Source organism: Onychostruthus taczanowskii, unplaced genomic scaffold (genome assembly GCF_017590055.1).
Source record: "Onychostruthus taczanowskii isolate IOZ18803 unplaced genomic scaffold, ASM1759005v1 scaffold9, whole genome shotgun sequence".
In the NCBI taxonomy this organism is placed as follows: domain Eukaryota; kingdom Metazoa; phylum Chordata; class Aves; order Passeriformes; family Passeridae; genus Onychostruthus; species Onychostruthus taczanowskii.
Genome location: NW_024506993.1, coordinates 1,767,474 through 1,790,996, shown reverse-complemented (window position 1 = coordinate 1,790,996; position 23,523 = coordinate 1,767,474). Strand labels below are relative to the sequence as shown.

The following is a 23,523-nucleotide window of genomic DNA, read 5'->3' as shown; positions in this document are numbered from 1 at the left end:
TCAGAACACGGAGTCATCAAGGACACTGCAGGAGAGGTCTTCAGCCAGGCTGCCCACCTCGGTCTCCGTGGAGCTGGGGCAGGTCCGTGCTCTCTGCAAAGCAAACACCCCTTGGAGCTGGGAGCGTGGCTTGGGCTGGGGGAGAGCTAAAGTTCAAACTGGTGCATTTAGAGAGGGATTAACCCAAAATGTTTAATGGTTGAGGAGCTCAGAAGCATTGGGTTCAACAGAAGGATTTCCACCCTCTGGCTGAAGCTCTCACAGAGCTGCTCATCCTCTGTCCCTCCAGCCCTGCACTCCCAAATTCCCCACAATTTGTCACATTTTACCACAGTGGCCACAGCTCTGTAGCCAAGGACAAGGAGCCCAGGAGGAGCTGGAGGGCACAGAATCATGAAATCATTAAGGCTGGAAAAGACCTCCAAGATGATCAAGTCCAACCACACCCACCAAATCCTATCCCAAAGGGCCATGTCCAAAAACCAAGTGGTTTTTGAGCTCTTCCAGGAATGGTGCCTCCACCACTGCCCTGAGGAGCCTTCTCCAGGGCCTGGTCACTTTTGCAGTGAGGGGTCATGGTTTGAGGAACAGGAATTTTTCTGAATACATGGCAGCAAAGCCATTTATGGGGCCACATCCTGGCAGAGCTGCACAAACAGGTGCTGCAGAAGGAAGCAGCAGCAGTGGCTGAGATGCTGGAGGAATGGAGCCAGCAAAAGGGAAAATCTGGACTGGATTCCAGCTGGAGTGCAGAATGGAGTCGGCAAAGGGGGAAACCCGGACCAGATTTCAGGCAGAGTCCAGAATGGAGCTGGCAAGAGGGGAACCTGGAGCGAATTTGTGCCAGAGTCTGGAATTGAGTTGGCAAAAGAGAAAACCCAGGCTGGATTTCTCCCACAGTCTGGAATGGAGTTGGAAAAAGGGAAAACCTGGACGATACCGCTTAACCTTTCTGTTCATTTTAACCCTTCCCAAACCACACCATCTGCAAGCAAAGCCAGATGCAGAGCTGCAGCAGACTGGGACCTGTCGTGGGCAAAGGAAGTGGCCACACAGCAAGGTGAGAATCTGCCACAGCAGGGAGGATGGCAAAAACAGCCTCGGGAATTGCTAAATTCAGTGGGTTTAGTGGCCATGGGGTTGGACTTAATGGTCTTGGAGATCTTTCTGAGATTGAATGATTCTAGGACCCTCTTTGTTCATAGCCTTACAGGGAAAAAGCAGCACACAAACAAAAGCATTCATTTTAGTTTAAATAAAATTTTTAAAAAGAAAAAAATGTTATTTTACCTCGTAGTCAATTGGGAAAGGGTCTCGGAATTTGTTGCTGGGTGTTGGGATTGGTGGGAACAGTTTACTCCAAACGTGGTTTCTGTAAGAAACAGCAGTGGAGGGATGAGAGAATTGTTGTTCCTGGGGGATGAGGGGCCCAAGCAGCAGCACGTGCTCAGCCCCAGGAGCAGCCAGCCCTGCCTGCAGCAGGGATAATTGTTGGTACCTCAACTGCTAAGTTCAACTTTCAAGTTTTTTATTATGTGATAATATACACTTTTATTTAAATTATGTACTTATAATTTTAGTTTCGTTATTTAATTTTGGAGGTTTTTTTCTATGGTTTTAGGTTAAACACAGTGGGTTTTGGGGCGTTAATGTTTGTTAGCACAAGTTTAAAATTCCTAGCAATTAGGGTTGGAACAGATAATGGTCCCCACTGGGGCTGGGCAGCTGGGCCACTCCTCACAGGACACCTCTGGGCCCTGGGACAGGCAGGTGACAGGAGGAGGTGGGGGAGGCTGTCCCCATCCAGTGCCAGGGCTTTTGGGGCTGTCTGGGCAGAAATGAACCGCTCTGATCTCTGTTCACACTGCTGCTCCTCCCAAGGGCTCTGCTGTCAGCTACCTCCTTTGGACAGCAGGACGAGCTGCCTCGTGCTCAGGCTTTGGTTTCTGGACATAAACTGCCAGTGCCTCGTGGCAGGAGAGCAATCACAAATAATTGTGTGCCCAGGGAGCTGGGAGCAGGCAGGGGAGGGCACCAGGGACAGCTGACAGCAAATGGTTCTGCTCAGTGCTGTGATAACTCATCCTGCTCACACCCCTGAGACCCCCTCCCTGCCTGCCACTCCCTGGCCTGGCTGGGCTTGCAGCACAGGGATTTTTGTGACAGCAGAAGGAACGTTTCCTTGTGTTTAGTACATGCCAGAGCTCAGATCTCACATTCCAGGTGCTGAAACACTCTCGCTGTCTCCAGCCCTGGATAACACCATGTCCAAAAGGGGCAGGTTTCAATGGGAACTTGGCCTGAGTGAAGAAGGCTCAGCCCAGAATTGGTGTCCAGGGTCTGTTCTGGAGGAAAAAGAGATGTGTTCAGGCACCAAGGGCAGATCTGTTCCTCTTCCCCCTTTATTTTGTGACAATCCCCCTGGCTGATGTCTTCTTAGTTCAGTGCTTATGTTCTTAGGACTATTCTTCTTCCAGAAGCTTTCTGAGTTCTGTCAAATTTACCTTTATCCTATTACTATTCTCCTGGTGAGGAGGAATAATATTTTCTGTCTATCAGCTTGGAGCTAAACCCTCCTGGCTGAGCTGCTGCTGCCTTGAAGGTGACATTGATGCTTCATTAATTATCAGGGGAAGGGAAGGGCCACAGCACTGCTCACCCCACAGACACGAGCTGTGGGATGTCTCCCTCTGCTGCAGGGGATGAGGCTTTGGGGGAGGGAATCCTACAGCCACAAATGGGAATGTGGGGAGGAAAAACAGGGTGTGAGGTGTTTTGGGGGAAACATTTGCTTTTTTGTGTTGAAATGCTGGACACAGCCACTGCTGGGTGCAAAGGAGCAGCCAGGCTGTTTGCTCCCCACCACTGGGGTGGGACAGGAAAGTGGCTGCTGCTGGAGCTCAGGAGTGGGGCAGGCTGAGTGCCAATGTTGTTATTGCAGCACCTGGCATCACCTCCATCACCTCCACTCCTCCCAGCTCTCCTCCTAAGGGTCAGGCCATTGTGCCCTTACCGGGCCAGCTCCTACACCTCACCAGCTCTCACAAACTTCTCAAAAGGCCACAGCATTCCACCTGCAGCTCCTTTCAGCTCTGATTTATGCCACTGCTGGGCAAAGTACCCAACAAGAGTTGGTTCTCTTTGGAATTGGTGTGTTCCTTGTTGTGCTGTTTGCCAAGAAAAGATTTTGATGGAGCCATGTCAAAATTATTTATTGAGGCAGCAAAAAGCATAAATTACATGTCACTTCTGGAAGGGGAGCACTTAAGGAAGGTGCACAAATGCCCATGAGAAATGAGGCAGAAGTGTGTCCATGGGGGTTGCTTTGCCCCTCAGGTCTTGGCAGGGAGGAGTTGCTGGGGTGGTGCCCTCAGAATGGTTCTGTTCTTTTTTGGAGGTTACTGAAAAGTCAGAGTTATGTGGTTAAAGATCTTGTCACAAAAAGCATCCCAGGTATCTTTGTCTAACCAGGTTAAGGCACAGCCTTTTTCCATTGTCACTGCTTGGACCTTCAGGCCTTGGACACACCCCATGGGACCCTTATGTGCCTTAAACCAGCATTTTGGGGTCTGGGTTTTGTGCTGTGTCTGCCTTTCTGAAATTTCCATTCTTCCCACAGGCTGTGACATGGAAAGGCTGGAGGTAAACAAAGAGAAACAAGCAGGAGAACAAGCTCTCCGTGCTCTGTGATGAGATTGAGGAAGTATTTGTTTTAACTCTGTGTCAAGAGTGCCTCCCCTGAGATTCCCCCTGGAGTTTTTCTCAAGCTGGCTGGTGGCTGCTGGGGGATGCAGAAGAGGGGGGTACCTGGATGACCACACTGACTTTGGGGTGTGGAGGGCACTGAGAGCAAGTTACTGACACCATCCTCCTGTGGGCTCACCTCCAGGAGAAAATGTTATTCCTAGGGAAGTATGGAAGCTGCTCGCTCCTATAGGCAGAGAGCAAACCAGGAGAACATTCAATTGTGGTTTTTATCAAGACTCTAACCCCATCAGCCTCTGCAAGTGAGTGAAGGGAAAAGCCTGCCCAAACTGTCCCAGAGGGCCCCTTTGCCTTGCAGCACTCCTCCCAAATGGTGGGGCTTTAACCCTGATGCCTGCAAGTACACAGAAAAATTTATGGAGCTCTTTGCTGTAATGAAATTCCTTATAATGGCTGCGAATCGCACGAAATTTGAAACGATTCCGTGGCTTGAATCGCAGAGTGCACTTCATGAATTTTCAAGAGCAGTAAAAACAGAGAGTACTAATGAAACTGTGATCTAGGAAACCTGCTCGATTTTTCTTTTTTTAATATCTGCAGGTACAACCCTGTGTTTCATCTTCTTACATTTTCCCATCCTCCCAGGGCAGGCTGGGGATTGGAGAAGGAGAAGGAGCAGCAAGGAAGGGTGGAATAAGGTGAGCAGCTCCATGAAATTCAGACTAGCAGGGAGGTAAAATTTTCATCATGTTGGCAAAGAGAGAAATAATGAGCCTTTGGGTGTCAGGGAATTTTATACTGGAGAGAAACTCCTGGGAGAACCAAGGTAGCAGCAAGCAGCTGAACCTGGAAAAGCTCCCTGAAATTTGGATTAAAATCATACAATGCATTAGTACAGCATCTCCAGGTTGAGTAGAATTGTACCCTGGATTTATTTCTCCCCCTGTGTGTGTTGCAGGATCTCCAAAAGGGGTAAATGCAATATTCAAATGCTGTCAGAACTCCTCAGAAAACATGGAGCAGTGTGACTGCTGCTAACTGGTGTTGGTTCTGCTGTCCCAAAGAGAGAGACGAGAGCTGAGACAATGCTGGAGCAGGGGAGAACCTCCAGCTCCAGCTCAATCCATAACAGAACCATGTAAGTAAGACAAATCTGGGGATTTTCAGTGAGACATCAAGGCTGCATAGCTGGGGACAAGCGTGTGACACAGGAATAAATTCCCTGTGCTGTTTCTGGCAGAACCCTCCTGAGCAGAGCCGTGCTCATTCAGCTGCCCTGAGAACAGCTCCCCCAGGCAGAGTTAATCTCAGTTATCCTCTTGGAGCATCCTGTACACCTTTATTGGATAAAGGAAACACAGCATGCAGAGGAAAACAGCCAAGAATACATCAGGATGTGCAATAAATAAAAAGGCATTAAAGAAATTAATAAGGAATTAGCACTTCCATTAAGGGGAGATGTGTTTATTGCGGATTGGTAATTGCTGCTTGCTGTGTGTTTCAGGGAGAAACTTCTAATTACATGGAGCCTTTAATTCATCACTTATGGTTTGACTGTCACAGACACAAATCCAAAGTGTAGCTGTGCTTCCTCACTGTGCATTTGGGGAGTTTTGGCCTTTGCTATACAGCATCCAGAGCCAGAGTATAATGAAAAATAAATTCCATATTTCAAATACTCAAAGCAAACACCAGAGGTCTGGATATTTTGGCCATGAGGGATGCTCTGAGCAGCTCTGACCAGGCATAAATGAAGATTTCTGGGGAAATCACTGACCCAGTCAGGTGCATTTAATGAAGAAATGAGAGAAGGACAAACAAATTTTAACAAATTATAACAAATTCACCTCACTCAATATATGGGTTTGTTGTATAAGATTAAATTGAACAACTCTCTTACCCCACCAATTTTGCTGAATGTTATTGCTGATAATTAGTGAGGCTGATTATTTTTGCTTTGTGTATTTAGGCAAGCTCAGCTTTTCTTCAGAATTGGGCAAAGCTTGTGACATCCCCCCACACTTGTTGAATACCCTGTCCTTGGTTATATAGTAATTAAAAAAAAAATGCTAATACTTACATTTGGCATATTATAGCAACAAGCAGCAATGTGCAGGACGTGGACACACAGAGCAGGGTGAGAATCCAGGCTATGGAATTCTCTGGTTTATTTTGCCCTGAATTTCAAGGGAAAAAAAAAAAAAAAATGTATTATTTTAGTACAGATTACTTGAAACATGTTTAGAATTTAAATATTGTAAATATTTCATTAGCTGTTTAATGTGGTTGTATCCAGGTCACAAATTAACATGCAGATTTTGAAGACTTGATACCTAGAATAAGAAATCAATTTTAGAGACTCCATGGCACTGAATTTTTGATTTCAACAACAATTTTCTTTTCTTTTGATATAAAGGAGAGAATAAGTGGCTGAGAAAGTGGCAGGAACCTGTATTGTGCCAATGAACTGCAACAAGCCCCTAAAAACTCCTTTCCATGAGGAAAAACTGCATGAAGTGGTCCTGTCCTTGGATATTGTTGAGATTTAAATAAATTTTTAGGGAAGAGCAATTTTGTTCTGCCGTCAGAGTGGATTTTCCATGTTTGCTGTGTGAGCCAGGTGGAGAGGTCAAGGGGATGTGTTGGAGAAAGGAGGCAAAACACTGAAAATGTGAATTCATGGTACAAGAGGGGAAATGTAGTAAACAGGAGAGCATAACAGAGTATTTTTTAAGTAAAAACAAGGAAGTTGAGAAACTCCAAAGATAAGGGCAAAGGAGGATGTCTAAGAACAAACAGTTGATAACGTGCAGTGATAAAGGAACTGTTATTTCCACAACAACTTGGTCAGCAAGCAGGAAATACAAACCAGCCTGGGGCAAATGATCAGGCTCCAAAGATGCTAAAATCATGTTCTTTTTTTTCTCCCAGCATTTAAGGGCTGAGATAGTTTCGGTAAATTAAATTCAATGCCCTGTTTTCCTGTTTCCTATTAGAATTTTGTGATGTTGGGCATTTGCTCCCCAGCAGTGGAAATGCTAAAAGAATGCTCTTTTTTTCCCTCAGCATTGAAGGGGTGAGATAATTTCAGTGAATCAATGGCCTCTCATATTTATCTCCAGCATGAACATCACAATGAGGGTAGAGAAAAACCTGAAAACACTGCAGAGATGCAAGAAAAGGCCTTGAGTTTAAAGCAATCTGTGGAAATATTCACAAAGCATTGCCTAAAACCAATCCTCTTGCAAGTAGTTTATTTTTAATGGAACTGATTTAAATCTTGGCTTTAACAAGTCAGGTTTTTCCTTCAAATCCCTGTTTTCCTGTTTGAATTCTGGGGTGTTGCACAGGCTCCTGATCAGGCAGCACTGGCTCCCCAGCAATGGAATAATGGGAATTCTCACCAACATAGATGGTTTCACTCCAGTCACTCCAGAATCCTGAGGCACGGCAGAGGTGGTTGTGCTTGGCCCTGATCCTGATGGAATATCTGCTGCTGGCATCGACCCGCAGCCGGAAACTGTTGGAGGAGATCTTCAGGATCTGTCAGGAACGCAATTGGTGCTCTCAGAGATTAATTAACACTCAACCATTCAAAAAACAAATTCACACCGTGTTTATCTTTTTTATTGTTTTTATTAACTGCGAGCTGCTGGCCTTGCTTTGGAGGTAAGAGCCCCATTTTTATAGGGGCAACTTGTCCTAACACACCAATATTCCAGGGAAAATTCCTGGGAAATGCCTCATTTCTCCATTTTTCCTGCAGATTCTCAGTGCAGCATTTTCAAGATGGTAAAACCTGTTCTGAGCCCAGATGCATTAGCTGAATAAATCCAATTTTGTCCTGCTTTCCCAAGTTCCTTGGGGATGGTTTGTTGCAGATTGAAAAGGCATTGAGGAAAAGAGGAAGGCAAATTCCAGCTGGAGGGGACAGGAATGTTGGGTAATCTTGGATGCTGGAGGAGCAATTACCTGCTTGTTACCTGACTTCAGGTTGATGAGATAAAATTCATATTCAAAACATTCCTCGTGGAAAGGAGAAATTGGCTTCTCCCACATGGCCAGGAGGTCGTTTTGCTCCAGGGATATGCTGATATTTCTGGGAATATTCACTTTCTCTGCAAAAAGAAAACCATACAGGTGAGTTATTTATAGAGACAAGTTTAAATACTAAAAACTTGGAGCATTTTATAACCTGATAGTGTTTCAAAGGAGGACCTATAATTATTGAATTTATTTCCCTTTTTGGATTGAAATGATAAGGATTTAGGAGGAATAACTGCATTGCTGGTAATAGTTATAAGAAAATAGTTTGGAAAATCCACTTAAAAGTTTTGGAAAATCAGGTTACTGGAGAAAGAGGAATTTATTAAATTAATTTCCATAAAAGTATTAAATTAATGATGGAATAGTTAGAAAAATTTCATTTCTAGAAAATAGAAAATGCACATGTAGCCAGGAAAATTATTCAAAAATGCAAAAAATTCCAAGGAATTCAGCTGCTGTTATGGAGATGATTTCTAAGAAGAAAATCTGTGGTTTTTTTCTCTTAGTGAAGTCATGAAAAAGAGAACTGTTACCTGTTTAAAAAAAGAAAAATGTATGGAACTAGTGCGGGAAAGTAAATTATTTGTGTAGATGAAAAATGACAGATAATCATCATACTCCCTTTTATTCCAGACTAATGCCTTCCTTTACAGGACAGGGTTAACTTGAGCACCACGTGTCTTACTCCTTTTAAAGGAAGGCTGCAAAATTAAGGGTAATAAAAACAGCATTTTAAAGTATATTGGCTAAATCAACCGAAAATTAATATTGGAAATTATGCTTTGGCTAACAAACAGAATAACTAATTGCCTTTACTAGCTTTTAGTTTTGCCATTCTATAATTTCAAATAGATGATTAAAATCAAATTTAGCTAAAACAATCCAGTTATTTCTTCCAATTCTCTTAAGATGACTATACAAAATCAGCACATCCTTTCACCTGCATCAAGAACCACTCAATCCAACAGAACTTCCTCACATTTTGACAATCCTGCCAGATATTTTTGATATTTTTTAAATATCCTACTCACCGATGGCATTTTGGTTAAATAACTGCTGAAAAGGCTTGATTGCAGCATGTTTGCTAGAGCCATTAATGTGAATGACAATGAGCTTGTCAATCTCACCAGGTTTAATCTGAGTACTTGAAAATCTGCACTCAGTATTCCTGCTCCTCTTGTCCTTGGTGTAAGTGGGACATTCCTCTGTGTGTGTCTCATACCTAAATTAAAATGCTGGTGAGACAAGTGCTCTTAAAGAAATTCACTGCTGGCTGGAGAAGCAGCAAACACCAACCTGTAGAACAGGAAGTATTTGGTGTCTTCTGGAGCCCCTTGGCCAGGGAGCCAAGTGCAATGGAGAGGGACATTGCCAGAGATGGTGACATGGGTGACACAGGACAGGTTGGTGACAGAGGTCCCTGCGGCGCCTGGAGAGCCAAGGGGTTACAGAGCAGAAAGAAAACCTCACTGCAAAAATCATAACAAGTTCCTGTTGCTAAAGCACTTTGATTCCAGTTTGAGCCATTGTTAGCTGTCTCTGTTGCATCCGATTCTCCTCCTTTTTAATTCCACTTTGGGCCACTGTAGCTGTGTCTGTTGCATCTCATTTTCTCCCTTTTTGATTCCAGTTTGGGCCATTGTAGCTGTGTCTGTTGCATCCAATTCTCCTCCTCATCACACAGCTCCGTGGCTTGGGAAGGATGCAGATTCCCAAGCAGTGAGTAAAGCCGTGCCACACAGAACAGTGCATTTCATGTGGAACAAGGCAACAATATCCTAGGTGCACCATGCTGGGTTAACTCAGCCTTAGCAAGGCGTTGTTAGAAAGTTTTATAGGTGTTGTTGACATTTTGCACCTCCAGAGTGTACTCCGAGCTCTAGTGCAGTACGGGACTAAATCCTTTTGTAGCAGCTAGAGCGGAAAACGCTGTATTTTTATTTTAAAGAACTAAACCTGTCACCTTTTAATGTTTAGCCCACAGATTGGGGCAGAACACAAACCCCAGGCCTTCCCTGGGTTTTCTTACCTGGCAGAGGTGGGAGGTTTCCCTCCACCCAGTCACTGCTCATCTGGAGGTCCTCCTGGAGGAGCAAGGTGCGCACGCGGGCGGAGAAGCCGTTGTGAAGCGCAGCTGTTCGCACGCTGTGAGTCCTCCTGGTGTCATACTTGAAATAGAAAATATCAAATAACCACAGGGGATGGGAGGTAAAATAAGGGACCTGCAAAGACTGAGCCACACGTTGGGGTGAGTTGAATGGGGAGCCAGTATTTAAAGCCAGGATCCATCTCCCCTCGAGATGAAAACTGCAATTTCCACGGCTCGTCCCAGCAGAGCCGTGTCCACAAGGATGGCTGACAGGTGTCATACTTGAAATAGAAAATGCCAAATAACCACAGGGCATGGGAGGCAAAATAAGGGACCTGCAAAGACTGAGCCACACGTTGGGGTGAGTTGAATGGGGAGCCAGTATTTAAAGCCAGGATCCATCTCCCCTCGAGACGAAAACTGCAATTTCCACGGCTCGTCCCAGCAGAGCCGTGTCCACAAGGATGGCTGATAGGTGTCATACTTGAAATAGAAAATGCCAAATAACCACAGGGGATGGGAGGTAAAATAAGGGACCTGCAAAGACTGAGCCACACGTTGGGGTGAGTTGAATGGGGAGCCAGTATTTAAAGCCAGGATCCATCTCCCCTCGAGACGAAAACTGCAATTTCCACGGCTCGTCCCAGCAGAGCCGTGTCCACAAGGATGGCTGACAGGTGTCATACTTGAAATAGAAAATGCCAAATAACCACAGGGCATGGGAGGCAAAATAAGGGACCTGCAAAGACTGAGCCACACGTTGGGGTGAGTTGAATGGGGAGCCAGTATTTAAAGCCAGGATCCATCTCCCCTCGAGACGAAAACTGCAATTTCCACGGCTCGTCCCAGCAGAGCTGTGTCCACAAGGATGGCTGACAGGTGTCATACTTGAAATAGAAAATGCCAAATAACCACAGGGGATGGGAGGTAAAATAAGGGACCTGCAAAGACTGAGCCACACGTTGGGGTGAGTTCAGAGAGTTGAATGGGGAGCCAGTACTTAAAGGCAGGACCCATCTCCCCTCAAGGTGAAAACTGCAATGCCCACAGCTCATCCCAGCAGAGCTGTGTCCACAAGGATGGCCGAGATGGAATCTCTGCAGTTCCCAAAGAATGGGTTTAGATAAAGGAGAACAGCAGGGATTTAGCCTTCTTAGGATCCTTGATTTATTTATTTCTCTTACCTCTTCTGGCTCAGGGCTCAGGATTTTCACATCGTATCGGATGGTGGAGTTGTTTTGTTCCTGAGCAGGGTTTGGCTCCCAGTGTAACAGCACTTGTGCTAATGCAGAGACTGTGAGGGTGAAGTTAACAGGTGGCAAAACCTGAACTGGAAAAGAGAAAACAGAAATATCCATCAGTGTCCAATCCAGTGAATTGTTTAGAGCAATACCTCTTTGCAAGCAGTGAGCAATACAAGCAAATAATTTCATCTCAATATTATATTCTCTCAATAGCTCCTTGTAAAATATTTCTAATATTTGACCAAAAAGAAAAACTTTAAATAACCAAAATCCCATCAAATAAGAATTTATTAAAACTTAGCTTGAAAAATGAAATTTTTACAACAGTTTCGACTTGAAAATTACTGTGATATATTACATTTGGCTTGTTAATTAGGTTCAGAGTTTTCATCTTGGTCCTCATTGTCACAGAGACAAGAAACGGGGCTGATGGAGTGATCAACTGCATGAACATTTCTCACCCACATCAGCTTGCTGGAGAGAGCAATGTGGGGGGCTTTCAAAGAGAAGGCTGACAGCCACAAGACGTTGCATGTGAGAGTAGAACCAAAATGATGAACAGAGGAATTAAGCACAAATGGAAGAAAACACAGAAGGATGGGAAGGATAATTTAAAATGACAGGGCAAGAAGGATTCCTGGAGCTTTCTTGGAAATGAGGAGGATCTCATGCTGGGGGAAATGTTAGCATATAAATAGCAGGGCAGTGAAATAATCAATCTGCTCCCCTCCAGCTCTTCAGAGCCTGCTCTCCCTTATTTGCCAAACCCCAGGCAGTTGAGGGCCATCAGGTTGGATGTGACTCTGGGCAAGCTGGGACAGTGGAAGGTGTCCCTGCCCACGGCAGGGGGTGGAACTGGATGGGCTTTAATGTCCCTTCCAACCCAGACCACTCTGTGATTCCATGATCAGCCCCCACTTCTCCTCTCCTGTGATTCCAGCCTTTGATGCCCAGGAGTTCACATTGCAGTAGGAAAACTGCCCTAAAAAGGCTCAGAAAACCCCAACACAAGTTGTTCCCCATGACTGGAGATTCTCTCCTCCCATCAGCACACCAGGCACCAGCTGGGAACAATGTGGGACAGGGCACAGTCCCAGGAAGCAGGACAGCAATGGTCACCCCTGCTCCTGGGCCCATGGCACACCAGGGACTGCTTTGTCCACGTGTGGAACAGTGCCCAGCACAAAGAGGGACCTTGGGCACTCACCAGGGCACTGCCCTGAGGAAGCTCCTCACCTCCTGCACCTTGAGGTGTGTTTGTTGTCCAGAGGAGGAGCAGGAAAACTGATGTCCCACTGGCCATCATCTTTGGGTGATGGATGGGCACAGCCAGGCATCAGCACACCAGCCTTGGCACCATTTCACAGGAGCTAAAAATGAACACAAGCCAAGGGTTAAACACCCAACCCATGGATCACGATCTATCCCCATGATCAAAGCAGTGAAACTGCTGCCTTGCAGGGATAGACTCTTCTTTTCTTGCAGGAAAATGCTTCTTGTGAGACCTGAATTTAATATAGGTACGCAGAGCACATTTCATCTTGCTCCTTTTGCCAGCCCTCTCTGAAAAGCTGCTGCTTTCAAACCTTCATTTGTTTGAAAGGGCATCCATGGAATTAGAGCATTTCTCCGTGGAAGGTGAGTCAGGTTCGTGTAGACTGGCTTTGGGGAGAGTCCCATTCCCTCCAAGAACAGAAATAACCATATTTTAGCTCCCACTCTATATGAAATAGCTGCTTACTGGGATTTACTGTCTAGTTACTCCTCCAATAAAGCTTTCTAAAGACACAGTCACTGCTCACCTCAAGGCTAATTCTCCACTGTTAATTATTGGGTGTAAGAGAAACTGCTTTGTTCCTTTGTTCATTTCTGATTTCAATGAACAACAATTTTTAATGCTTAAATCCAGCATTTTCCAATGGATTGTTTCATTAATTACTGGGAGGAAAAAAAAAAAACCAACCAAAAAAACCCCCAAAACTCTGTGTAATCATTCATGTATAACCTAATATAAAAATGGGCATTCAGAACAGCAGCTTTCCAAAATGTTCTTACTGAAGAGAAATGCACCCCCCCCCAGCCCAATCTCAGCACCTCCCTGGGGCACTACAGCAATTGCTCACATGGAAAACATAATATTTTCCAATGGTAATGAGCAGGAATAACCCAGGGACTGGAAGCACTCCCACTGATCACAGTTGGAATAATTCTGCTGTACAGTAACTATTTTTCAGAACGCAGTCTGAGTGCTGAGTTCATTAAAATGACACATCATCTACAGTAGAGTGTGTTTTTAATGTCCAAGTCCCCTCATTATCATATTCACATTTTGTGCCTCTCTGCTTTCCTGACAGCCCAAATGTGCACATGGCCAGCTGAAACTCAGGAGTTTGCTAATGGATTATTCCTGGGGAGCCAGGGTTTGATTTTGTGTACACTGGGTTATGGAATGACATCTTGGCCAGGCGTTTTGGTTTTCCCAAAAATGTAGCAAGTCACAGACAATGGACAAATATTCTTTACAGCACACATTTATGCCTGCACAAATTACTGTCATCAGGCTTTCTTTGCTGCTTCCTTTAATTTACCTGATGAGACTAGTAAATACTCTAATACTTTTTTCTCCATTTAGAAGTAAAAATTCATTATGCTCACATCCTTGAAAATAAAGAAAACAACTTTAGGAAAGAAGCTTCAATAGTTTCATTGCTGAGAGCATTCACTCTTTTTTTTTTTTCCTAAAAAACCAGCAATAACTTCAGTACCTTATTTTTAAAAAATCTTTTAAAAGCCTCATGTTTTGCAAGTGCTTAGCATTCACATCTACTTGAATAATGTCTGTGTGTTGGTTTCAGGTATTATCATAACTACAACAGCTGACTCTCCCTTGTGTTATTTAAAGTGGGTTTGGCTACCTGTGGATATTTTTTAAATTCGTCCATAAAAAGTTAAGGATTCTGATTTTCTTTTCCCTATACTTTCAAAAAGATCCTAAAGATTTTTTTTTTCCTAAAAGTATTTGCATGTATTAGATCTTACATTTTCTGTGCAGCACGTTACTGAACTGAAACTGGATATAAAATGTTACTGTATTTCAGATGAGTCCTAAATTATTATCCTGTTCTTTTCAGTTTATTTGTTCTTGCTTTGTTTTCCAAAATGCTATTTGTCTTTTTCTTGCTGCCAGACTAAGATTGAAAGCCCAGCTTTTGGAAGGTGAATTTCTGCAGCTGTGTAAGACCACAGCCCCTGAGAACAAACTGCAGTCTGTGGTACCCTGATTCAAGGGAGAAATTGCTGAAAAGAGAATCAAAATAAGTGTATGCAAGTAAAGATTGTAACTAGAAGTCTACAGGAGGGTTGTGCTCCTCACAAAAATGGATACGGTAAGTTTTCAGGACAAAGTTTTGATTATGTTTTGGTTATATAAGTAATAAGCAGAGGGTAAAGGGGATATTCCCTTTGTGCAAGGAACATACTCCTTTTAGAAGGACAGTAGAAATCCAAAGCACAAAAAACAGCCTCCTAAAAGTAATGATTTTCTCCCTTAACACATGATCTGTCCCTATGCCTCACAAGCAACAAAGAAGCAGCAGATTCCAGGTGCTTTTCCCAGTGCAAACTGACTTTAAAAAGCAGGACCTTTGCAGTTCAGAAGCACGCACAAGGCAGAGCCAAAGCTCACCAGACACCCCGGGAGGTTACCTGGGCATCTCAGAGTCCTGTCAAGAGTTGGGTCTGTCTGTTCCCCGTCCCCTGGGTGCTCTCCCTGTGGGTTTCTTTTGTAACTGCTGCCTTCCAAGTCCCAGCAGGGCTGGTACCTCAGAGGAGATGGCAGAGGACAAGCGAGATAAGCACGCCTTGAAAAAGGGAACTGTGTTCATTAAAATGACACATCATCTACAGTAGAGTGTGTTTTTAATGTCCAAGTCCCCTCATTATCTATATTCACATTTTGTGCCTTCTGCTTCCATGGGGTGGAAGGCTCCATACAGGCACTGTCCAGCCCAGAAATGGGGTTATTTTATTTATTGAGCATTAATTATATGCAATGGTCTGAGTTCTCTGATGACTTTTCAAGAGCAGGAATGTGATGACTGACTGCAAAGAAATAACCTACAGCCACACTGCTGATATCCCAATGTGTTCTTCCCCTAGAAAATCAAAGCCAGACATTGCTGGGAAACTGTGCATGTTTTGTCCAGGTTTTTTTATGCCATCTTGTCCAAAGCTCTGGCCATACAGCCATGCAGAATTTTGGGAAGTTACCGGCACCAGAGCAAAACCAGCTTCCTAATATTGTGCTGAGAGCTTTGAGCTGAGATCCATAGGGTTGGATAACTTCTGCATTGCCCAGAGAAGCTGTGGATGCCCCATCCCTGGAAGCGTTCAGGGTTGGAGGAGCTCGTGGAAGGTGTCCCTGCCCATGGCAGGTGGTTGGAACAAGGTGATCTTTAAGGTTCCTTCCAGCCCAGCCCATTCCATGACTTTGTGATGGTATTGCAGGCTCACAAACAGGAGAGGGAACAGAATCCAGCCCAAGGGAAACCCTGCAGAAAGTGGGGCTGTATGTGATGGAGTTACAGGAAGGATGAGAAGAAGGCTAATGACTCACCTTCATTAACAACCTGGCATCCAAGTTATTAATGTGCAGGTGACACAAGCTTGGAGGGGCGAGTGCTTTGGGGCTCAGGACACAATTAAAGCTCCTGCCAAAATGGTGAAAATGGGTGTAATTCAATGTGGACAAGATCTCAACTGCATTTAGACATTGCCAAGTGCACATTAATAGCTGTAAATAATCAATTATCACTCATATCACTGATATCTGCTCCACAGAACAGGATGGGGTTTTGGGTCAGGAGGAATTCCCATCCTTGGGGTGATTTAAAGCTCTGTGGATGTGGCACTTTGGGACAGGGTTTGTTGGTGAGCCTGGCAGTGCTGAGGACCAGATGGACTTGATAATTTCAGAGGGCTTTTCTAAAATTATGACTTTGTAATTTCAATGATTCCAACATTTAAATGCTACCAAATTCCTTCTCACTGGGGCGAGAAGAAACTCATCAGTTCCATCCCAGTTATTTTGCCATTACCAAACTATGTCTTTTCCTCCCTGCTACAAGTCATTTTCCCATTGTAACTCTTTTTCTCTAACTGAGACAAAGCCACGGTAAATATTTTAGGTTTTTTATTGAGTGCTGTGTCCAGTTCTGTCCCCTCAGTTTGGGAAGGACGTTGAGGGGCTGGAGCTCATCCAGAGGAGACAACGAGGCTGGAGAGGGGCTGGGAACACAAACCCTGAGAGGAACCCCTGAGGGAGCTGGGGGTGCTCCCCTGGAGAAAAGGAGACTCAGGGGTGACCTTATCACTCTGCACAGCTCTGAAAGGTGCCTGTGCTCAGCTGGGCTGGGCTCTGTCTGCAGGCACTGACACAACCAGAGCACACAGCCTCCAGCTGTGCCATGGGAAATTCAGGTTGGATATCAGGAAAAGGGTTTTTTCAGAAAGGGTGATAAAGCTCTGGAATGGCTGCCCGGGGAGGTGTTTAACAAGCCTGGATGGGCACTGGGGGCCGGGGTTTAGCTGAGGTGCTGGGGCTGGGTTGGACTCGATGACCTTGACGCTTTCTTCCAACTCAGTGCTTCTGTGATTCCGTGAGGTTTTTACGAATCTCTCCCGGCTGAGCGCAGGCGGGGCGGTCCCGCTGAGGGAGCGAGGGCGGAGCGGGGCCCGGCCCGGCCCCGGGGCGGTGCCGATCCCCGGCGGTGCCGCCTCACCGAGCCCGGCCCCGGGGCGGTGCCGCTCCCCGATCCGGCGCCGCTCTGAGCTCATCGGCCGGCGCCGCCGATGCGGGAGCTGGGCCCCGGTGAGTGAGCGAGCGAGAGGCGGCCGTGGCCGCGGATGTGGGCTGAGCTCTGGCTTGTGCCCCGCAGGGCCGGGCTGCGGCTGCTGCGGCGGCGGCACGGCGGGAGCGGCACCGGCGCCATGAGGCTGCAGGCGCCGCAGTTCCAGGCGCTCTTCACGCCGGGGCTGCGCAGCGTGGCCGGTGAGTGCGGGGAGGAGGCCCCGAAAATGTCCCTGAGCGCAGCCCCGGGGTGCTTCGGGTTGGGAGGGACCTCAAAGCCCCTCCAGTGCCACCCGTGCCATGGCAGGGTCACCTCCCACTGTCCCAGGTGCTCCAGCCCCAGTGTCCAACCTGGCCTTGGGCACTGCCAGGGATCCAGGGGCAGCCACAGCTGCTCTGGGAATTCCGTCCCAGCCCCTCCCCATCCTCCCGGGGAAACCTCACTCCTGGACCTACCCTCCTCACCTTAGTGCCCTTCCCCCTTGCCCTGCCGCTCCATGCCCTGGTAAAAAGAGCATTTTTCTGCTCCCAGGGCCTTCTCCAGGCTGAACACCCTCAGCCAGTCTCCAGGGACAGGACAGAGCTCGTGTTTCCCTTTGTAGGCCGATTCCACGGTGCTCTGTTATTCCTAGAGAAATTTAGGCTCATGGCTCACTGTTCTCTGCTGTAAATAATCTGAATTCTTTTCCCTTGTCAGCCCCTGACTGTTCAAAATGATCCCCAGCCCCAGGACCAATTAGAGACCTGCCAATAGTTAAGTTTTAAAAAAAAAATTAAGAAAAATAAATCAGAATGACAGGGAACATACCTGTGGGTGCTCAGCAGTGCCACAAATTGGTGCATTTTGCATGAAGCTGTGAGTTATTTGCTGCTTTCTGCATATTTGAGTGTTTATTCCTACATCTATGATCTTAGTTCAGTGAGAAGGCAGGTTCTGGCTGATTGTGCCGTGGGTTTATTGCTGTTTGGTTTTCCTTCCCTTCCCAGAACTGTTTGAGAAGAAGAACTATGAGCTGAGGATAGCAGGAGGGGCTGTGAGGGATTTGCTGAGCGGAGTGACACCACAAGACATCGATTTTGCCACCACAGCCACACCAGCAGAGATGAAGGAAATGTTCACAGCAGCTGGGGTCCGTCTGATCAATAACAAAGGAGAAAAACACGGAACCATCACTGCCAGGGTTGGTTTGGATCTTTTCTACCAGTCTGTGGATGTCCAGTAGAAAATTTGCTCCTTATTTGTTAAATAAGACCCTGCTTTAAAGCCTGGAGTGATTTTTTTCGGATGTCCAGTAGAAAATTTGCTCCTTATTTGTTAAAGTATCACAGCAAGAGTTTAAATGAGACCCTGCTTTAAAGCTTGGAGTGATTTTTTTTTGATTATTCATTGTAGAATTCAAGTAATTATCATATTTTAATGCAAGTAACCCGTTCATGCTGCTGTGTCATCACCAGAAAAAATAATGTTGGCTGCTCACGCATGATCCTAATGTTTCCTGCTCCTGATTTCCTCTACCTTGCTCTTAGTCCATCTCCTGCAGGAAGATTTCTGCATGCTGTGTAGAAAATAAACAATGTCAAGCTTGTTTTCAGAAGTTCCTGTTTCTCAGCTCTGTATGAAAACCCTGCACACTTTGCTGTGCACGTGTCCACGCGCTGGACACAAGCACAAGGCTAAAAAAATGAGCAGCTTTTACATTTAATTTCATTTTATGTCATGGCAAGTCGAGGCTGTGCTGAAGTAACGCTGTCTGTGGGATTTGCAGCTCCATGAACAGAATTTTGAGATCACCACTCTGCGAATAGACGTCGTCACCGACGGGCGGCACGCGGAGGTGGAGTTCACCACGGACTGGCACAAGGATGCTGAGAGGAGGGACCTCACTGTCAACTCCATGTTTTTAGGTAGATTTAAAAAACACTTACGTGGGAGAAGCAGTGGATTTGAGTTTTGTCACTGAGTTCTGTCTCTGTGTCAAAAGTCTGCACAAATAAATTAGATGATCTGGCAGACCAGGTCAAACCACACAACTTCTCGTTTCCAAGTGAGGGTGGTTCATTGTGCCAGCCACATTTGTAAATTGATATTCTGGTTTTTCGTTGTTTTCTAGGTTTGGATGGGACACTCTATGATTTCTTTAATGGCTATGAAGACTTGAAAAACAAGAAAATCAGATTTGTGGGGAAGGCAGCTGAGAGAATACAAGAAGATTATTTAAGAATCCTGAGATACTTCAGGTAAGTGGTTTTGCCTTTCCTTGATAAATAAACTGTATAAAGTTTCAAAAACATGCAAAAATATACCAGTGATGTAAAAAGAGTTGTAATTGTCATATTTCCTTTCCAACCTAAATGATTTTATGAATATAAGTGGAATAAGTTGTATAATTGTAAAAATTATTTTTAATTGTTTTTTATTTTGTTTTAATTGCTTTTAATTATTCTTACAGTTGTAAGAACAATTGTAAGTGTTCTAAACTAACATCCAGGGGTTTTATTTGGCAGATTTTATGGAAGAATTGCAGAGAAACCTGGAGATCATGAACCTATTACACTGGAAGCAATTAAAGAAAATGCCAAAGGCTTGGCTGGAATATCAGGAGAACGGATTTGGGTGGAACTGAAAAAAATTCTTCTTGGAAACCATGTCAATCATTTGGTTCAGCTTATGTATGAGCTGGATATTGCCCAGTACATAGGTAAAGTGAAATGAAGTTTGATTTCCTGTTCCTGTATCTTACACAGAAGGAATTTTGTGCCAAATGAGATCAAACTTGGCTTTACACAGAAATCAGATTTTATTTCTATCCTGTGCTAACACCTACTTTTCTTGTTAACACTTCTTTGCACTTTTTGTGTGTTTTTAGGGCTACCACTTGATGGAAATTTAGAGGAATTTGCCAGAGTCAGTAAAAACATCCAAAATCTGTCTCCAAAACCCATGACTGTCCTGACGTCCTTGTTCAAGGGGAAGGATGATGTCACAAACCTGGACCTGAGGCTGAAAATCTCCAAGGAAGAAAAAAACCTTGGCCTTTTCTTGGTGAAGCACAGGCAGGAGTTAACCAAAGGCTCAGGGCCAGAACCACTTAGACCATACCAGGACTTCCTGATGGATGTGAGTGGAGTTCAGACTGCTCCATCTGGGGCTTCACAGGGAGCTGAATTCATTGTGAGACATTCCTCAGAAACAAACCTGCTGTGTTGTAGCAGTTCTGAGCACCCTGTGCTCTGGAATTGCTCTGGAGCAATTTTTGGACTGATTTAAAAGTCAGTCAGGGTGAAAAATGTCACATTCAGTTTCTTGTGACCTTACCTGGGACTGGCAGTTTGCTGTGCTGTCCTGCTGAAATAGGAAACAGGAGCTGGACCTCAAGGAGAATTTGGCTTTTTTTCTGTGAAATTCAGCTGTGAATTGTGAATGGAAAATCAGTGCAATTCCTGGTGTTCTTCCCAAGGCAATTTTTAGGTGATTTTGAGGCGAATTTTTTGCATGATTTTTGGGATTTTTATGGTGATTTTTTAGGTGATTTTGGGTGATTTTTGGCATGATTTTTGGGGTTTTTATGGTGATTTTTGGGAGTGATTTTGGGGATTTTTACAGTCATTTTGAGGCGATTTTTATGTGATTTTTGAGGCGAATTTTTAGGTGATTTGGGGGATTTTTGGGGTGATTTTTGGGATTTTTATGGTGATTTTTGGAGTGATTTTGGGTGATGTTCCTTAGGCAACCTGGGATTTCTTCCACAGCACAGTGAGGTCATTTCCAGCTGCATTCTGCTGATACTGAGGGCAAGGACCCATCCCCAGGGCCAGGCCTGTCTCCCTCAGGAAAGGTGATGGATAAGGGATCACAGCTATTACCTGGCATTCAGGGAGTCTCCAAGGATCTCCCAGAGCCCCCAAGACTCAGTTTTAACACCTGTGAGGCAGGAGAGAGCCTTGCTCCCATAGTCCCAGCTTGGCCAAGGTCTTACCTAACAAGGAGTAATGGGAATAGCACAATGCTGAGCACACTTGGAGCTGTTTCATACTGAAGCCTCTCTTTTTTCCTTTTTTCTCCTAGTCTAGGGAAGCTAACACCAACTCCAAGATCTTTGAGCTCCTGAAGTACCAAGGAGAGGAGCAGCTTTTGAAAGAAATGCAGGAATGGACTGTGCCCTCCTTCCCTGTCAGTGGGCACGATCTCAGGAAGATGGGGGTGTCCTCTGGGAAGGAGATTGGAACAGCACTGCAGCAGCTGAGGGATGAGTGGAAAAAGAGTGGGTACCACATGGATAAAGAGGAACTGCTGAGCTGCCTGAAGAAGCTGTAAAGTGAATAATAACAGAACTGTTTGTGCCCTGATCTGAGTGGAACTGAGCTCCCAGGAAACTGAGCCTCTCACAGCCAACTGGGCATTTGTCACATTTAACATTTCTGTTACTAATTCCTAACTTCTGCAAGGAGAGGTTTCATTTTGTAATAATGTGAAACACTGTTTGCCAAATCCCACCTTCTCAACCTCTCTTTGCTGTTAGTGATAAATATTTACTATTTTATCATGACTTAGGGCACGAGAGCTGACAGCAAGATTTTTTTCCTTCTGATTGTCTATATCAGAAAAAACCCAAATCCCCCCCAAAAAAAGGTTGTTTGCATCCTCTAGATAAAATCATGGAGGGGTTTTTATGTGCCTGGGAGAATGTGTGGAAATAATGGGCTCTACCTTAGCTCTTTTTGTACTTAAAGCTGGATAACAGATGAAAATACTCACTCCAGCAGTTCCCAACAGCCTTGCCATGGAAAACCAGGCTGTTTTCTAGGACTGTTTTTATTTTCCAGAATTAGTTTTAGGTTAAAAGGGTGATTTGGCTGAGTATCATGAATTTTCAGTAGTTTTTCAGTAACTTATCACTGAGTAAACTAAATCCACAGCAAGCTGGTGAAGGTTCTACATTGTATTTTCAACTTCAGGTGTGAGACAAACTGTTAATGTTAATTAACATGAACAAGGGGAGATCCAGCTCCTTGTCTTGGGGATTTGGGGATTGGGAGCAGAGCTATTCCTGGGCTTTATGAATGTCTTCCTATCCCTGGGGTTTTTGGTGTGCTGTTAAAAAGTCTCTTGGAGCAGCTCTTGTGTGTATAAATCTTATTGCAGGTTGAACTTTTCCTACACAACCATGGTAACAAATAAAATCCTTTGGATTTCACTTTCCTTGGATATCATTTTGCAACACTAGATGGCAACACTGGAGCAGTGCTGGAAAAAAATCAGCATTTTGGGCTTTCACACAGCTTCCCAGCTGCCTTTGATTTTCCTGGAATGTCTGGTTCTTCAAGTGAATTCTCCTGAAGGTGCCTGGGAATTTGTGGGAGCCAGCGAGGGAAGAGGGAAAGTGCTGTTTGTTTGTAAGGCAAATCTCACAAGAACAGGATGGTGCTTAATTTAATGAGGTGATTAAATTGAAGCCTCTTAATTTCTGGAACTACTGAAATCTTGGGAGGGAGTGACAAAACTCAGGGCTGTAGGGAGTCCTTTCAAGATTTCACCAAAGTGCAGCTTTAGGGCAATGGCTGTGGAGATGGAAAATATGAACACTTTTACCCAACATTGCTGTCAGGAGAGAGGATTTGAAAGGAGAAATCTTGAAATTTATGATCTTGGCATGGACCAAATGGATACTCTGGACAAAGTTTAGCAGGGAGGTCTTCCCATGAGTGCTGAGCTTCAGTTCCAGCTGTTTGCCAGCCCTGAGAGGGGCTGGGTGTGCCTAGCTCCAATCCTGCTCCCAGATTTAATCACTGGTTTATGGCTAAAGGATTTTCAGCTCCCAGGGAACCTTTGCACAACTTTGTCCCCCAGGATTAAGGATGACAACCCAAATCATGCATATGAACAGCAAGGAATGATTTATTTAAATTGATGCTGGGAATGATTAGCCTGAAAAGACACTAATCAGAATTATTTACTACACAGTATAGATGCTGTAGAGTGCACTATTAAATCAATCATTTCAAAGCCAGTTTAATTCTTAGTAAATAGAAACTGATGGGTTTATTGGAGATTATTTGGCCAAGCTGGTCACTAAAAGCAGGGGGAAGCCCATTTCCTCCATCCCTCACTGATAACACAGAGGATCCTGTTACAAAACAGCAAAACCAGATTATTCCACAAGCACCTTCATAACCGCCCTGCTTGGAATTCAGTGCAGGGAGCACCTGTGTTAAAGATCAGCCCCTCCTTGAGGTTTCCCATTGGTCTATTGAGCATTTCTGTTTATCTTCAAGAAACATTAACCCCTAGGAAAATCAAAGACATGAAATAAAAAAAATTAATGTATTTTAGGCAAGCAGTGCCAGCTTGAGATCTGGAAAAAGGCTGGGTTTAAATAAACTCTCCTTTTTACAGTATGAGCTATTTAAATAGCAAATGGGGAGAAAGGAGATGAAGTTTGATACACACATGGTCAAAGAAGTTCTCCAACAGATTATTTGACTAATTAAATGATACAGTGGTTTTAATTACCTGACAACCTCCCCTCTCTCCATGTTATTCCTTATCTTCTCTGCCACGGGCCAGTCGAGCCAGCACAGACTTGGAAATG

General features: G+C 44.8%; 2 protein-coding genes across 2 annotated transcripts; one reads left to right on the top strand and one right to left on the bottom strand.

Annotated features, from left to right (window-relative positions):
- Window positions 1-17,913, bottom strand: IL5RA (interleukin 5 receptor subunit alpha). The gene is made up of 11 exons (XM_041426042.1): window positions 17,742-17,913; window positions 12,322-12,455; window positions 11,026-11,171; window positions 9,782-9,920; window positions 9,049-9,181; window positions 8,784-8,974; window positions 7,678-7,823; window positions 7,110-7,248; window positions 5,786-5,882; window positions 1,291-1,372; window positions 1-93 (listed from the first exon to the last, which is right to left on the bottom strand). The coding sequence occupies exons 2-11, from the start codon at window positions 12,389-12,391 to the stop codon at window positions 1-3; spliced, it is 1,236 nt and encodes a 411-aa protein (XP_041281976.1). The 5' UTR covers window positions 12,392-12,455; window positions 17,742-17,913.
- Window positions 16,880-22,128, top strand: TRNT1 (tRNA nucleotidyl transferase 1). The gene is made up of 7 exons (XM_041426041.1): window positions 16,880-17,134; window positions 17,921-18,114; window positions 18,700-18,838; window positions 19,045-19,171; window positions 19,439-19,632; window positions 19,801-20,051; window positions 21,000-22,128. Exons 1-7 carry the CDS (start codon window positions 16,990-16,992, stop codon window positions 21,246-21,248), a joined length of 1,299 nt encoding a protein of 432 aa, XP_041281975.1. The 5' UTR covers window positions 16,880-16,989; the 3' UTR covers window positions 21,249-22,128.
- The last annotated feature ends 1,395 nt before the right edge of the window (window positions 22,129-23,523 follow it).